Below are 14,965 nucleotides of genomic sequence, written 5' to 3' on the forward strand. Positions count from 1 at the left end.
GAGAACGTCATGTGATGACTGGAATGGGAAGGAATGAGAGTGAAGAGAGATGGTCAGCAACTACAGTACCTCTGCTTCGCTGATGACATCGTTCTAATAACACCAAATATTAGCTAAGCAATGCTAATGCTAGCCAATGTCGACCGTGATTCTTGGTACGGTTTCATATATAAAATTCGATATATTTTGTTTGAGGCATGATAAGGCTTAATCTCAAAAAAAATTTAAGCTGGAAACATAATGAAGTCAAAATACATGCTATTTCACATATAAAATATTTTGCCTTAAAAGGCACATGGGAAAATGCTCTACATCATTAATTATCAGGGAGATGTAGATCAAAACCACAATGAGATATCATCTCACACCACAGAGACTGGCCCACATCCAAAAGAACAAAAGCAACCGGTGCTGGTGCGGATGTGGCAAGAAAGGGACCCTCCTTCCCTGCTGGTGGGAATCCTGACTGGTTCAGCCCTTTTCGAAAACAGTATGGACGATTCTCCAAAAATTAGAAATTGAGCTCCCATTTGACCCAGCAATACCACTCCTGGGAATATATCCCAGAGAGGCAAGAAAGTATAGTCGAAGTGACATCTGCACTTGTTTGTTCATTGTAACACTTTTTACAATTGCCAGAATCTGGAAAAAACCTGAGTGCCTGAGAACAGATGACTGGTTAAGGAAACTTTGGCACATCTACACAATGGAGTACTATATAGCTGTTAGAAAAGATGAAGTCATGAAATTTACATACCGGTGGTACTACATGGAAAGTATCATGCTAATCGAAATGAGTCAGAAAGAGAGGGACAGACATAGAAATATTGCATTCATCTGGGGAACATAAAGTAACAAAATAGGAGACTAACACCCAAGAATAGCTGAGATTAGTACCAGGAGTTTTACTTCATAGCTTGGAGGCCAGCCACACATGTTAGGGGAAAAGGCTGCTCAGATAGAGAAGGGAGTACCAAATAAAGGGTGTTGGGAGAATCCTCCCAGGATGGGAGAAGCATGCTGAAAGTAGACTATAGACCAAACATGATTGCCACTCAATGCCTCTTTTGCAAACTACACAAAAGGAGAGAGAGAATAAAAGGGAATGCCCCGCCACAGAGGTAGGGTGGAATGGGGGGAATGGGGGTGGGAGGGATATTGGGATCCGTGGTGGTGGAAAATGGGCACTGGTGGATGAATGGGTATTTGATCATTGTATAATTGAAACCCAAGCACAAACATTTGTAAGTCTACAACTGTACTTCATGGTGTTTCACTAATAAAAATTAAAAAAAAAATTTGTGTTTACATTTTTATGAAAAGTTTTGTTTATTCTCAAGATTTTACTTGATGATACTAATGTTACAAATACAAAATTAATTTTATAACTCCTGTAGTGCCTTTCAGCTGGTTTACTTTTTTGAATAAACATAATTAAAGACATACTAATCAGTAAAAATCATAATTTAAAATGATAGAAGTTATATGCATGAGAAACCTATTAAAAATATTGTAAATTATAGAATCTCAAAAATAAATTAATTAAAATAAATTGAGCTGTAAACTAAAAAAAAGTGATAGAAGAGAATAAATAAGGAATATATAGCATTTTATGGTTATGTGAAATAATTCTTCGTGTTATGCTAGTTGACAGAACAGTGTGAGCGTTCTCCAAGAATAGTCATATTGTGTGCATTAGTCACACTAATTTTTTAATGAATATTTATCAATATGTACCAGATTCAAAAACTTCAGAGTCTTGCTGAAAGCATCAAAGATCTAAAAATATTCTTCAGGGAAACATTTATGGTAAAAAAATAAACAACAAAAAAGGCAAAACTGTAGTATAATTCTGCAGTTCAAGACTGCTAACATATGCCTATTTAAGCTATTCCCCCTATGACTACATAGTTTCAGTATGTTTTCAATTTTCTAGTTTCTTGTTATTATTGGGAATCCAAAATGTAAAATTAAGTAGCTTGAAAGTGAGTTAAAAAAAAAAAGCTAAAGGAATAAGTTAAATACAATGACCTTCATTTGAGATGATTATATTTAAAAGATGTTGAAATTACCCAATTATTAGAATTTTTCAGTGAATCTAATATTTAGCAACACTTTAGAGTTAAAAATAGTATGTATCAATGTTAAGGAAAAAAAGTAGAAAAGTTCTTTAGAATTGATAAACATAAATGCTATCATGCACATAAACAGTTGAATTCTCAAGAATGGTCATACCTTAACTAGGTTTGGTTTGGCTTCAGCAGCCCTCAGTTTTCTAACTCTGCCTTGCTCTATCCGCTCCCATCACACTCACATATTCCACATGAAAACATGCCATAGGATGCTGCTTCTGTCTCAGCACTCTGCCTTTCACTCCACAGCTTTACTCCTACTTACGCTTAAAATAAAATTCAAAGCATGATTCCTCAAACCAGAATCCCTCTTCTATGACCACCCCTAATCAAGAAATCTCAAGTATTTTTATATGTATATATTTATGAAATGTGATTACTGCCTGTCTCCTACGTTAGACAGACTTAACTTTTTAAGATACAGACTATATCTATTTACTGAACAATATATCTTTGGTTCCTAGCATGTAAACATCTCTTAAAATGAAGCTTCATGAACAGATGAATGAATGATGAAAATCTAGCCAGGATTTTTTGTTTCTATAAAAAAAAACTATCTATTGTGCATGACATTAGTCAATATGAAATCACGTGGTAGATATTCAATGATGACGATTCTACAAAGATGCAACTGCAGGATATATGGAGAAAATAATATTCTGTGGGGCTGACAAAAAGTTTCCAGCATATGTTTAGAATTGAAAACAAATAATGAAGGCAGCCTTCTCAGATATATTTAATGGGATGAAATGGTTAATATGCCATGATAATGGAAATTATAAACACAATTTTTCCCTGCAGTCATCCTTTACTATGAGAAGCATAAAAATTATGCAATGCATTCATTCTGTTAATCTTTCATTAGAAAATCATGGCTAAGAACATAAGGAAAACAAATAAGAGTGGAAATAATGGTTAACATACAAAATTCATAAAGTACTCAGCATTTTCAAAAATCTTGTTAATTTGAAAGTTATATTTTGTAAATATGAGAATTATTTCAGCTCAATGACTCTGTCTTACAATGTAATCTTCTTGGAAAAAAATATGCAACCAAAAATGAAAGGAGGAAGCAGAAAATCTGAATAAGCCAATCACAATTAGGGAACTCCAAACAGTAATTAAGAATCTCCTCAAGAATGAAAGTCCTGGTTCAAACTGGTGAGTTTTATCAAACCTTTAGAAGATTTATTGCCTTTAATCCTTAAGTAATAGTATCAGGGATCAAGGACCTCAGCAATATAAGTGATACAGATGTGTCTATCCAAACCACAGAGTCAACATTGTTGAAAACATGAGATCCAAGTTACAACAACCAAACTTTAAAATGTGCCTGTCACGGTGGCAGGCTGAGGGAATGGAAGAGAACCTAGGGACACTACTGCAGGAAATTGACACTGGTGATGGAATTGGTGCTAGAACTTGTATGTCTAAAGCTCAACTGTGAGTAATTTTGTAAATTAAGTTGCTTTAATAAAATTAAAAAATAAGTTAGAAATTGAGGACCTAAAAATTTCTATTTATGTGGAAGTATTAAAACTAAAAACTAAAAAATTAAAAATATATTAATTAATCTTAAAATAATAAACTTGGTATATAGTGAACAGAACCTGGTAAGCTACCCATGGTGTATTCGGTATGCCAAAAACTGTAACAATAACGGGTCTCATTCCCCTGACCCTGAAAGAGCCACCAATATGGCAGCATTGGGAAAGATGAGTAAGGAAGGGCTGCTAAAATCTCAGGGCTGGGACTCATGGAGACATTACTGGCGACCGCTCGAGCAAATCGATGAAGAATGGGATGGCAGTGATACAGTGATAGTGAACAATTTAATCTTTATAAACTACTTAGCAAACCCTTTTGATGATTGGTTATTTTTTCATTGTTGCTTCATTTTTGTTTTGGCATTGAATCTGGGTGAGCCACATGCAAGACCAGTGCCCTACATGTTGTACTGTCTCCCAGTCCCTGGATGACTTATCTGAATAAAAACAATTGTATTCTCAAAATCTTCTGCATTTGACATTAAATTATTTTACTTATCCTAAATTCTTAATTCCCATATTATGTAAAACTAAAGAAAGGATGGACTGTGTGTCTATATAATAAAATGTTGGGAGTCCTCTAGGTCCTTATTCTATATGCTAAAACTATTAGCTTGCAATATCTTTACTATAACTATTGCACAATAACTCTTAGTTAAATTAAGGCAAAAGTTAGAGAATAAATGAACTATCTTGACATACAAACATATACAAATGATCTGTTCATTAATTTTGATTGAACAGATAAGTTTCCTTATAAAACTCTTATTACATAATGAAATATCAATTATTTATATTTTTAAATTATTATAGCAAATTCAGAAGAACACAAGAACAAACTGAAACAGAGGAAAACATATTAAAATTTCAGTATATAATTAAAAAGTTTCATAAAATTAAATAGGTGACTAGAAAGAAATATTGTATTTGAAAATTTTTTCAAGCATAACCAAAGAGGTTAATCTGAACGTTACATAGGTCTATCCAAAGCAGTAAATCAGACTGAAACACTTTACTGAACCCAAGCTGGATGCTAATATTTTTAGTATTTTACACACCATTTCTAATTAATTTATCAAAATCATAAGAAGAAAATCTACCTATATATTTAATACCTCTGCTTTAAATATTATAGAAAAATAACAAACTAGCAGGTAAGTATATTTATTAAAACACTTTATAATTTCTAAAAGCATAATGTTAGTTTTTTGGCATTAGCTTAACTAAACTCTGAAATAAAGAAGTAATTTTAGAGCTTTAGATTGGAATTATTTTATAACAACTTACTACAGTAAGTAATAGAATAACTTACTTTTCTTTTTCTTGAAGTTGTTGTTCCTGAGAAGCAATTTTTGGTTCAATTCCAAGATTTTCTTGTCTCCGATGCCTCCATTTTCTACTTGGTGCAATATCAGTAACATCAGGACTTAAAGTAATGGAATCATCAATTTTAGCTAAAAAAAAAAATGACATAAAAATGTGACTCAACAGAATTATGCATGAAACTTGTAAGTAAAGCAATGTAGTGTGTTTACACACTCCCAGGTGTGCAGGACCCAGGGCTGAGATCGCCAAGCCTGCATGGTTCGGGACTGGGCCTTCCAGTAGCTAGACAGTTACACCCACCATCTGCAGTGTAATCCCATCAATGGCCAGGATTCAGAAACTATAACACCAAGCTCCCGGAAGCGACTTCTTATTCTCTAATTCTCGGTCTCAGAGAATCCGGCAGGCTACTGAGAGTATCATACCAGCACATATGCCTGAATAGGAACACCTGTAAAGTTTATTTGTGTTTTCAGGCTACCAAGAATATCCCATCCACATGGCAGAGCCTGGCAAGCTATCTGTGGTGTTTGCAATATGCCAAATCCAGTAAATACAATGGTCTCATTCTCCTGACCGTGAATACGGAAGCATTGAGAAGGATGTGGAAGGAAAGGCTGACGAAATCTCAAGACCAAACTAGGCTGCCAAAATGAAGGAAGACGAAAATGACTGTACTTTCAATGCACGTACGCTGGCATCTGATGCATCCATCGAGGACCTGATGGTACAAGTGCGAAAGATCAAGTACGACATCATTGGTCTGACCTAGACCAGAAGGCAACAATCTCATCATGCTGTTTCCGAAACTGGAGAACTATTTCTTGGAAAATGCGACAAAAGAGGCGTTGATGGTGTCGGTGTCCTTGTCAACACGAACGTAGCAATGAACATTGATTCATTTGAATGCCTAACAACCCGAAACAGACTATTACACATGAATAGATGTGGCTCACTGCCGGCAGTTTTTATCTTCGTTGTCTATACAGCAACATCCAATTACGGTTAAGGAGAAATTGAGAAGTTCTACATGGAGCTAGAGAAGTTCTATAAAGAAGACAACACCTTCTACAAGATCATTGTGGGTGATTTTAATGCTAAGATAGGACCGAGAAGATCAGCTGAAGAACTCCACATCGGGACCCATGGCCCAGAATGGAATGAACAGGGTGACAGACTGTCTGAGTTCATCATGTCGACCAAGACCATCCATGGTAACTCACAATTCCAGAAGGCCGAATCTAAACGATGGACATGGAAGTCTCCCAGGTGGACATTTCCACAACGAAATTGACCATATCATATTCAGTCGACGGTTCTGCCTGATGGATGTCACTGTCATCCCAAAATTCCAAACGGGATCTGACAACTGTCTCCTACGTGCAAAATTCTACTTCACAGAGCAAGGAGAAAGGAATGTGAAGTTTAAGAAGAGAACTCCCAGAACGACCACCAACTGGGAGCTCTTTGTCTCTGTTGCGACAACATGGGAAGATGCCATTGTTGACAACATTGATGAGGAATACAATTGATTGGTTCAGAACCTCCATGATTGTTTGAGGAGGAATGCCAAAAGAGAGATAACTGCAAAACAAACAAACAAAGAAACAAACAAAAAATGCCTCTCTCAGAAACTCTCGAGCTTATTTGCCAACATGGTTTGGCACATGCTTCAGGCAACCGCAAGTGAACATCTGAGCTCACAAAGCAGTGCAGAGAAGCTATCAAGGAAGACCTCAAAGAGAGAAGAGCAGAAGTGGTGGTAGATGCGGCAGAAGCTGGGAAAAGCATTCGTAACGCCTACCTGTCCCTCACCAACTACAAGACCAAGATGACTGCCCTCCGACGTCCTGATGGATCTATCACATCTTCCAGAAGGGCAATGGAGAAGATTATTTATGACTTCTACTCAGATCTCTTTAATAACCACGCCCACTTGTCCACATACTAAAAATTCTGCATGATGGATATGTTGTTCCCAATATTTTGCCTTCCGAAATCTGACATGCCATCTCATTGGTAAAGAAACAAAGTGCACCTGGCTCAGACAGGCTTAGACCCGAACACCTGAAGAACCTGCTGCCAGTTCTCATCAATACACTGGCTCGGCTCTTCACAGGCTAGCTGTCTGAAAGCAAGGTTCCATCCCAATGGAAAATTAGCAGGACCGTTCTACTGTACAAGAAGGGAGACATACATGACATTGGCAACTATTGCCCAATCTGCCTGTTGTCTGTCGTCTACAAGCTGTTCACTCAAGTCATCCTGAATAGGATTGGCAGAAAACTAGATGAAAGACAACCATGCGAGCAAGCCGAGTTCTGCAAAGGATTCAGCACCAGCGACCATATTCACATGATAATCTAGCTCATTGAGATTTCTCGGGAGTTCAAGATGCCGCTCTGTCTAACGTTCATTGATTTAAAGAAGGCCTTTGATTCTGTTGAGATGGAAGCGGTCACTGAAGCCCTAGCCAATCAGGGCATTCAAACTCAATACATCAGGATCCTCCGTGAGCTGTAATATGGATTCAGTACCAGGATCTCACCATTCTACAAAGAAGTGATCATCAATGTCAAGGGAGGGGTACGGCAGGGTGATGCCATTTTACTGAAACTCTTCAGTGCCACCCTCGAGAACGTCATGTGACGACTAGAATGGGAAGGAATGGGAGTGAACATAGACGGTTGGCAGCTACAACCCCTCCGCTTTGCTGATGACATCGTTCTAATAACACCAAACATTAGCCAAGCAGCACAAATGCTGACCGATTTCGACCATGAGCGTGGAAAGGTAGGATTACAGCTTAAGCTCACAAAGACAATGTTCATGAGAAACAGCCTTGTTCTGACGTTCCATTCACTCTCAATGGAATGACCATCTCTGAATGCAACAGTTATGTGTACCTAGGTCGAGAAGTCAACATGATGAATGACCTGGCACTTAAGTTGCGCAGGAGGAAGAGAGCGGTTTGGAACGCCTTCAAGCACGTGGAAGAAATATCTATGAGGACAAATAAATTCCAGTTTTGAGCACATCTCTTCGATTCCACTGTACTTCCTGCATTAACATACGCCTCAGAAACCTGGGCCCTATGAAAACAGGTTGAAAACGCTATTCGGGTCTCTCAAAGAGAAATCGAAAGAGCTATGCTCGGAGTACCACACTTCCCTCAAATGAGAGAAAGAATCTGGAGTTCCAAACTTTGTCAATGCTCAGGAATCAGGGACGCTGTCTCCTTTGCCAAGGCATCGAAAATCAGATGGGCCGGACACATAATGAGATTTAGAGACAACCGCTGGACTAGAGCCATTACCTACTGGATTCCACTGGACATCAAAAGATCACGTGTCCGTCCACCTATGAGATGGTCAGAGTTCTTCATCAAGACTCTGAACGATTGGTTCCTACAACGAGCAGATGCCACTGGGCTACGCTATCATGCAACAGGGACGAATGGAGACGTGACTGGCACCTGCTTGAGGAAATCTATGAGTAACGGGATATCAAGTGATCAAGTGCTTTTAAACTAAGAGAGTGATAAAATTAAAATATAGCAAATACTTAAAAATAATGTCTATTTGGTGGAGAAAAAGTGTGCAACACCTTAATAATAATACAAAACAAAATACACTGAACACACAAAACTATTTGATCAGAATGATCTTGGCTTATCTTTCAACAGTCTCCTCACATACTTTTCAGTCTCAGTTCCTCTTTTGGTACTAAGACAAATACAGAAGAAGTGCCTTATAGGCAACTCACAAAGGTGATGGGGAAAAATACTGTTGTAGAAACAACATAAATGAATCTAGTTGATGCTAATAGAAATTATTAGCAGGGCTGAAGTGACAGTACAGTGGATTGGGCATTTGCCTTGCACCAGGCTGGCCCGGGTTTGATTCCTGGCATACCATATGCTCCCCTGGGCACTACTGCCAGGAGTGATTCCTGAGTGCAGAGTCAGGAGTAATCCCTGAGCATAGATGGGTTTGACCCTAAAAGTTCCTCACCAACTCCCTCCAAACAAATTGTTTGCAAGAATGAAGATGTTTGTTAGTGATCCAGAGACAAAAGTTTAAGCCAACTGTAGGATATAAGCATAAGAAAAATATAAGAAATAATAACATATGTCTCTAATGTGGCTATCCCAGTAAATTTCCCTAAAAGTGTTTGGTATATATAGAACAGATGCAAAAATAGGAACATGCTTCATTCTTAGAGCAAACATACACTATATTCTATAATTACAAATTTTTCTACAAAAATATTTCCTTTATTACTGTCAATATTAATGTAATTTGGACTTTTAATGCCCTGTTCACTCATACTATTTTTTTTTCTAGCATGTTAACTTATTAGGGGAATCAGGTATAAGCTTTGATCCCAATTAAACAGAAAATCTTAGCAATGAATAAAGACCTAATAATACAAATAGATATGAATAGCTAGAAATCCTGTACAACCCTATTACTTCAGCATAAAGAAAAATTGTTTTAGTTGAGCAAAGAACCCTATATTTTTTCAAAAGTTAAGCTCTTTGATAAAGCTACATTAGAGTTGAACAAGTTCTAAAGAAACCTCTTGAACTAGATATTTAATTCAGAGGAAACTGCTATAATCACATGCACTCTTTAAGTCTTTCTGAGTTTCAAGGGGAGGTATGATGCAAAGGGTTAGCAGCCTTTGATGTTACATGCAAATGTTTTTGGACATTTACTGATGAAAAAATACATATATATATATTTAATTAGGAATGCGATAGAGAATTAAAGTAATGATGTAAAGTTACAGATATTTTGAATGGTGTGAGCAAACCTTATATTTTTTTAATCAAAGGTTCTATTATTTTTAGTGTGTCATTTTGCAGAATGAGTGATTTTTCAGGTGCACATCTATTACATTCTAGAAGAAAAGTCTGTATTTTAATTTTCTAAGCAGTCTGTGCTTTTCTGAATGACTTGAGTTACTTGGAACTGCTTACCACACTTCTGAAACTTTCCTTCTGTTTTGTTTCTTAAAGTAATGACCATCTTCTGAAACACAGGTGCTAAAAATGTTTCTATGCAATTTACATATATTATTAATCATTAAGTTTGTGAAAAACTTATATTACTATTATGATTTTATATAAACGGAAACAGGTTTAAGGGATATTAAGTAATATCCAACTCATATTCTATATTATAGACTATAAAAATGACAAAATATATTTTCACTAGTGGTTAAACCATTTCTTATCAAGTATCTACAGGATATTTACCAAATAAAATACTTTTGGAAAATAAGATTTTCCAAATCTCATTCTATCTAAATGCCAAATATTTTATTTGTATTCTGACAGTGGATCGCTTCAACAATGATTCAGAGTATCCAAATAAGCAGGGCTGCTATATTACACCAGGAAGGATCAGAACTACACCAAGGAAGTCTAATAATGTTGGAATTTCCAAAATGTCTGTGTTATTCATAACTTTACATATTCTAAGCATAAGAACTAAAGTTTTCACTTTTAAGTTTTAGCTTTAGTTTTTAAAGAATAAAATTCAATTCATATTGAATTTACTATATTATACATACCACTGTAGTTCTGAGGAATAACTTGAATCTAGTTAAAAAAGAATGGCACATATTCAAAGGGCAATGAGAAGGATTGTGACTTGACTGGAGTGATCATGAGAAAGACAGATGCAGAAAATAAAACTGGTAAGTACGAGCAACAGGAAAAGAGAAAGGGAAAAAGGGGCAGAGGTATGCCAAACAAATTTGCGAACTTTTAAATCTAGCAGAAGAGAAAGCATTTGATGCTAATTGGAATTTTTTTTTTTAAACTGAAGTTGCACCTCTAGATTGCTCTCTTCTTTACATTACCATTAGTCTGTTTGTATGATAATGTGACTGGTGCCATTTCCAGGCATTAAAAAAAGAGAAGAAAAAAATAAAAATGAAAAGAAAAGAGTGATTGCCAATTAACTCACCACAGTTGAAATACTGCTTGGCAGAGCAATGGGATAAATTTAAAATTCTCATTTGGTTCACTGCATCCAGAAATTAGGACATCTTTACAAAAACTCTGTTATTGTGAAAGGTGGCTCTACAAAAAGTCACACTTCTCATCTGACAGAAAAACTGCAGAAACTTGGCAGCCGCGGTTCAGACATGAGAGCAGCAAAGTGTTGACTTTCCTAGGTCCTCACTGTTGCACAGTGTGGCACCATGGCCTGTACTGCCAATAACCCCAATAAATTCCATAAGTCAAACTAACTGGTAAACTTAGGTCTGTAACAACCCCCTTACATTTCAATAGCAAAGAACTATTTTTTAAGGTTAACATTTTCTTTTATCAGAACATTTCATTATTAATTATCTAAAGATTTCCCCCACCAGTTAATATATAGTTCCACACACACATTTTATATAATCTAACCCAGATTGGCACCACTAACCGAACTACACATCCTTTCCCATACACACAACCATATGCACACAACATACTTCTTTAAAAAATTTTTTTTAATTGAATCACTCTGAGATACACAGCTATAAAGTTGCTCATGACTGCATTTCAGTCATACATTGGTCCAACACCCAGTCCTTTACAATGTATTTCTGAAGTCTGTGCTTTATCTCTCTGCCTCTGACACTGTGTACTGAACTTCCAAAGATGACCTTTTGGGTTATCTCCCAATGTCAGTTATTTATCATTAACTCTGACTTTCACTGTATTAGTTAAAAGAAGAACATGGCTTTTAGAAAAGCAAGTTTACATGAATGTATACACATTTTTGTTCAGTGTGATGCTAATCATCAATTTGTGTGGTGATTGCTGATGAATGGGCTAGAGCACTGGCCATTTTCATAAGATCAGTAATTCAGATTACATTATAAAAACCAGAAAGTAACTGACTGCATATCTGAAAAGGAGGAAACTGATAAATGGTGAGGGAAAACAATACTTGCTTGTTTGGCCAGATTCAAATTTACTGTCTCAAGATTAAGTCACTCCTTAATAATGCTTACTGAAAGTACTGCATGACCAACTATTCTTTTTTTTTTTAATGCTTTTTTTAAAAATTTTTTTTTAATTAGTGAAACACCATGAGGTACAGTTGTAGATTTACAATTTTTTGTGCTTGGGTTTGATTATACAATGATCAGATACCCATCCCTCCACCAGTGCCCATTTTCCACCACCATGGATAATATCCCCCCCACCCCCACCCCCCATCCTCCCCTGCCTCTGTGGCAGGGCAATCCCCTGTGTTCTCTCTCTCCTTTTGGGTGTTGTGATGACCAACTATTCTTCTGCTCTCTTTTTGGCTTCTTGTGAGACATGTTTGTTTTAAAACAAACAACAAACAAAAGGTAGCCTAAGTGATTATTCTCTTGGTGGTAAAAAATAAGTATTTATGTTTGTTTTTTTTTTAAGTTTCAAATTTATTTAGTGGAGTATTTTAAGACTAAGACTTTATTTTATCCCCTCAATATTTTATATCCTTTGAAACAAAACACAATGACCATTGATTGCAAATAGCTAAGATACATTTATAAAATGAATAAAAGAATCAATAACACTCATAAGACTGGGCACTCTATATTCATAACAGATGGTAGTGACAATTGTATCTAAATCTGCAGAGACATATTTTAATTTTTTATTTTATTTTTTCCGTATTAAAAGGTAGCAAAAACATCTTTCAAATTCCTCTAAACAAATCTCAAGCTGATATTTTGTAATGATTCCAATTTTCTGGCAATGATCCTTCAATGCTGGTATCATTATAATCTGACGTAATTATTTGTAAAACATATGAGGTTCTGGGGATTGAATACACGTCTGCCATGGGGAAAGCAAGTGTCCGGCCCTCTGCACTATCTCTCTGGTCCCATAGTAGGTAGTTTTAATAGTAAGTAAAATTCCAGAAGACAAAACTTCAAACTTTTAGCTCTCAACAACTTTATAAAGGTATTTCTGCTTATGACCTATATCATCAAATAGTTGGAGCCAACATAAAGCTTTCATTGTTATATATGAATTGTGTATGGATTTCTATGAATTTAAAATATTTTATAGCATTTCTTTCATAGAAATTTACAGCTTTTTGATATTTTCATTCTTTTTTAATTCTGGTCTATTTTAATTAAAGTAAAGTAAAATTAAATTTATAATGTTTTTACAGAGCTTAGAAAAGATTTTAACTTAGGCAAATGAAAAAGACTACACAATTTTTCCTTTTAAAAAATGATACATAGTTTATTTCAGTCATTTAAATTTTTTTTTTGAAAATGCATTGCCAATATATGACCTGAAGTAATTCTAGGTTAAATGGCTAAGACAAAGGTAAGTCACTAGCTTAAATAGTAAGGGTTGGAACAATAATGTAAAGAGTAAGGCACTTGCCTCACATGCAGATCACCCAGGTTTGATCCCCAGATATGGTTCCCCAAGCCCATCACAAGTGATATCTGAGAACAGAGCCAGAAGTAAGCCCTAAGTACAGCTGAGTATGTTCTAAATAAAATGAACCAATATAAAATAAGCAGTAAGTCAAAGTCAAAATATGATGAAAGTGGCAAAAAAAAAATAAAAGATGCACAATTATCAGGTGATCTATCTGGGTAGGTAAGAATCATTAATATAGGTCACATGCTCCCTCTCTTAATATGCACAGGGTTAGGAAGAATACTTGACTGAGTTAAGGTGATGATAGTGTTTTCCTCTTCATTTTGTCAGTATCTCCTTAGTCTTAGAAAGTTTCAAGTTTGATACTTGTATTTTTTACACATTTTACTTGCACTTGTTTTCACTTTCTGACAGTAAAATAAATGCCTTTGTGATATAATGTAGACAATTTGTTTGTAGTAGCTCTATGAAGAGGTAAATCTGAAGCTAATTTTCATAGATTTCTTTTTGGAAAAAATGAATTTATTTTGTTTCTGATGGTGCCAGGGATTACACCTAGGTCTCATGCATGCCAGACATACGTTTCACTGCAAAGCCACATCCCTGGTTGTGGAAAGATTTCAAAAAGGAAATCTGTCTCAAACTCTGTCTGCAATGCCAGATATAGTATTCCAAAATACTTTCAAACCAAATGTGATTTAATGCAATTCTTACTACTAAGATTAAGGAAAATTCCCATGCCAAATGGTAATAAAACTTAAAAAATGTTTAGATTGAGTTAATAAGCTATATCAGAAGGATCATAAATTTGATTCTGTTAATTACCAGCTTAATGATCATGACAAAATCCCACAATAACTCTGAATGACTTTACTTTAACATCTAAAAGTGACTGCAAAGTTAATAATTATTTTTGACGTGAAAAAAAAGAGAAAACCCCAATTCTATAATTCAACTATTTTTTCAAATGACTATGTTAAGTCATCTAAATTTGTTTATTAAAAGTAATGATTCTCATTACTGAAACATTTTGAAGTCATCTGTTATTAGACTAAATGTCTTGCTCAAATGAGAAAATTTTAATGACACAGAACAGTGGTATAGGGTCACTGACACTTTGATAATGATGGGGTAACTTTGTATATCAATACCAAAAGTTTTAACATTCTTGTAACCAAGTTACCTAAACCATAATCAATTTTTGAAAACATAAAAGATGACAGAAAAGGAAAGTTTTTCTCTAAAATATTAATTTCCAAACATCCATATGCTTTTCTTAATATTATACTAGTTCATGTTTTTCATAGATTTTTAAAAATTGCAAGATTTTTTTGGTAAAAATCTTGCAATTCATTGTAAGCAATCACTGTATGCAATGTGCTGACTGCTCAGTTTCATCATGTTGGTTCAGTAATGTGAAGCTTCAGGATAAAGCATTTATAATACCAATATACACAGAAGTCAAATTAGAAATCATTTTGATACTTTCCAAAATTCCCTCTTGTATAGCCAATGAACACTTCCCAAAAGTCTCAAATGTAATAAATATCTGCATC

The 14,965-nt window shown here is 35.4% G+C and overlaps 1 protein-coding gene across 2 annotated transcripts in view; it reads right to left on the reverse strand.

The window, feature by feature from the left end:
* XRCC4 (X-ray repair cross complementing 4) overlaps positions 1-14,965 on the reverse strand; it is a 271,341-nt gene that overhangs the window by 93,507 nt on the left and 162,869 nt on the right. For both annotated transcript variants that reach the window (XM_056112537.1, XM_056112536.1), the window contains one exon: positions 4,992-5,133. In XM_056112537.1, the coding sequence (XP_055968512.1) occupies positions 4,992-5,133 (142 nt within the window). The remainder of the gene's footprint in view (positions 1-4,991; positions 5,134-14,965) is intronic.

This window comes from Sorex fumeus, unplaced genomic scaffold, assembly GCF_029834395.1.
Source record: "Sorex fumeus unplaced genomic scaffold, SorFum_2.1 ptg000018l, whole genome shotgun sequence".
Lineage (NCBI taxonomy): Eukaryota > Metazoa > Chordata > Mammalia > Eulipotyphla > Soricidae > Sorex > Sorex fumeus.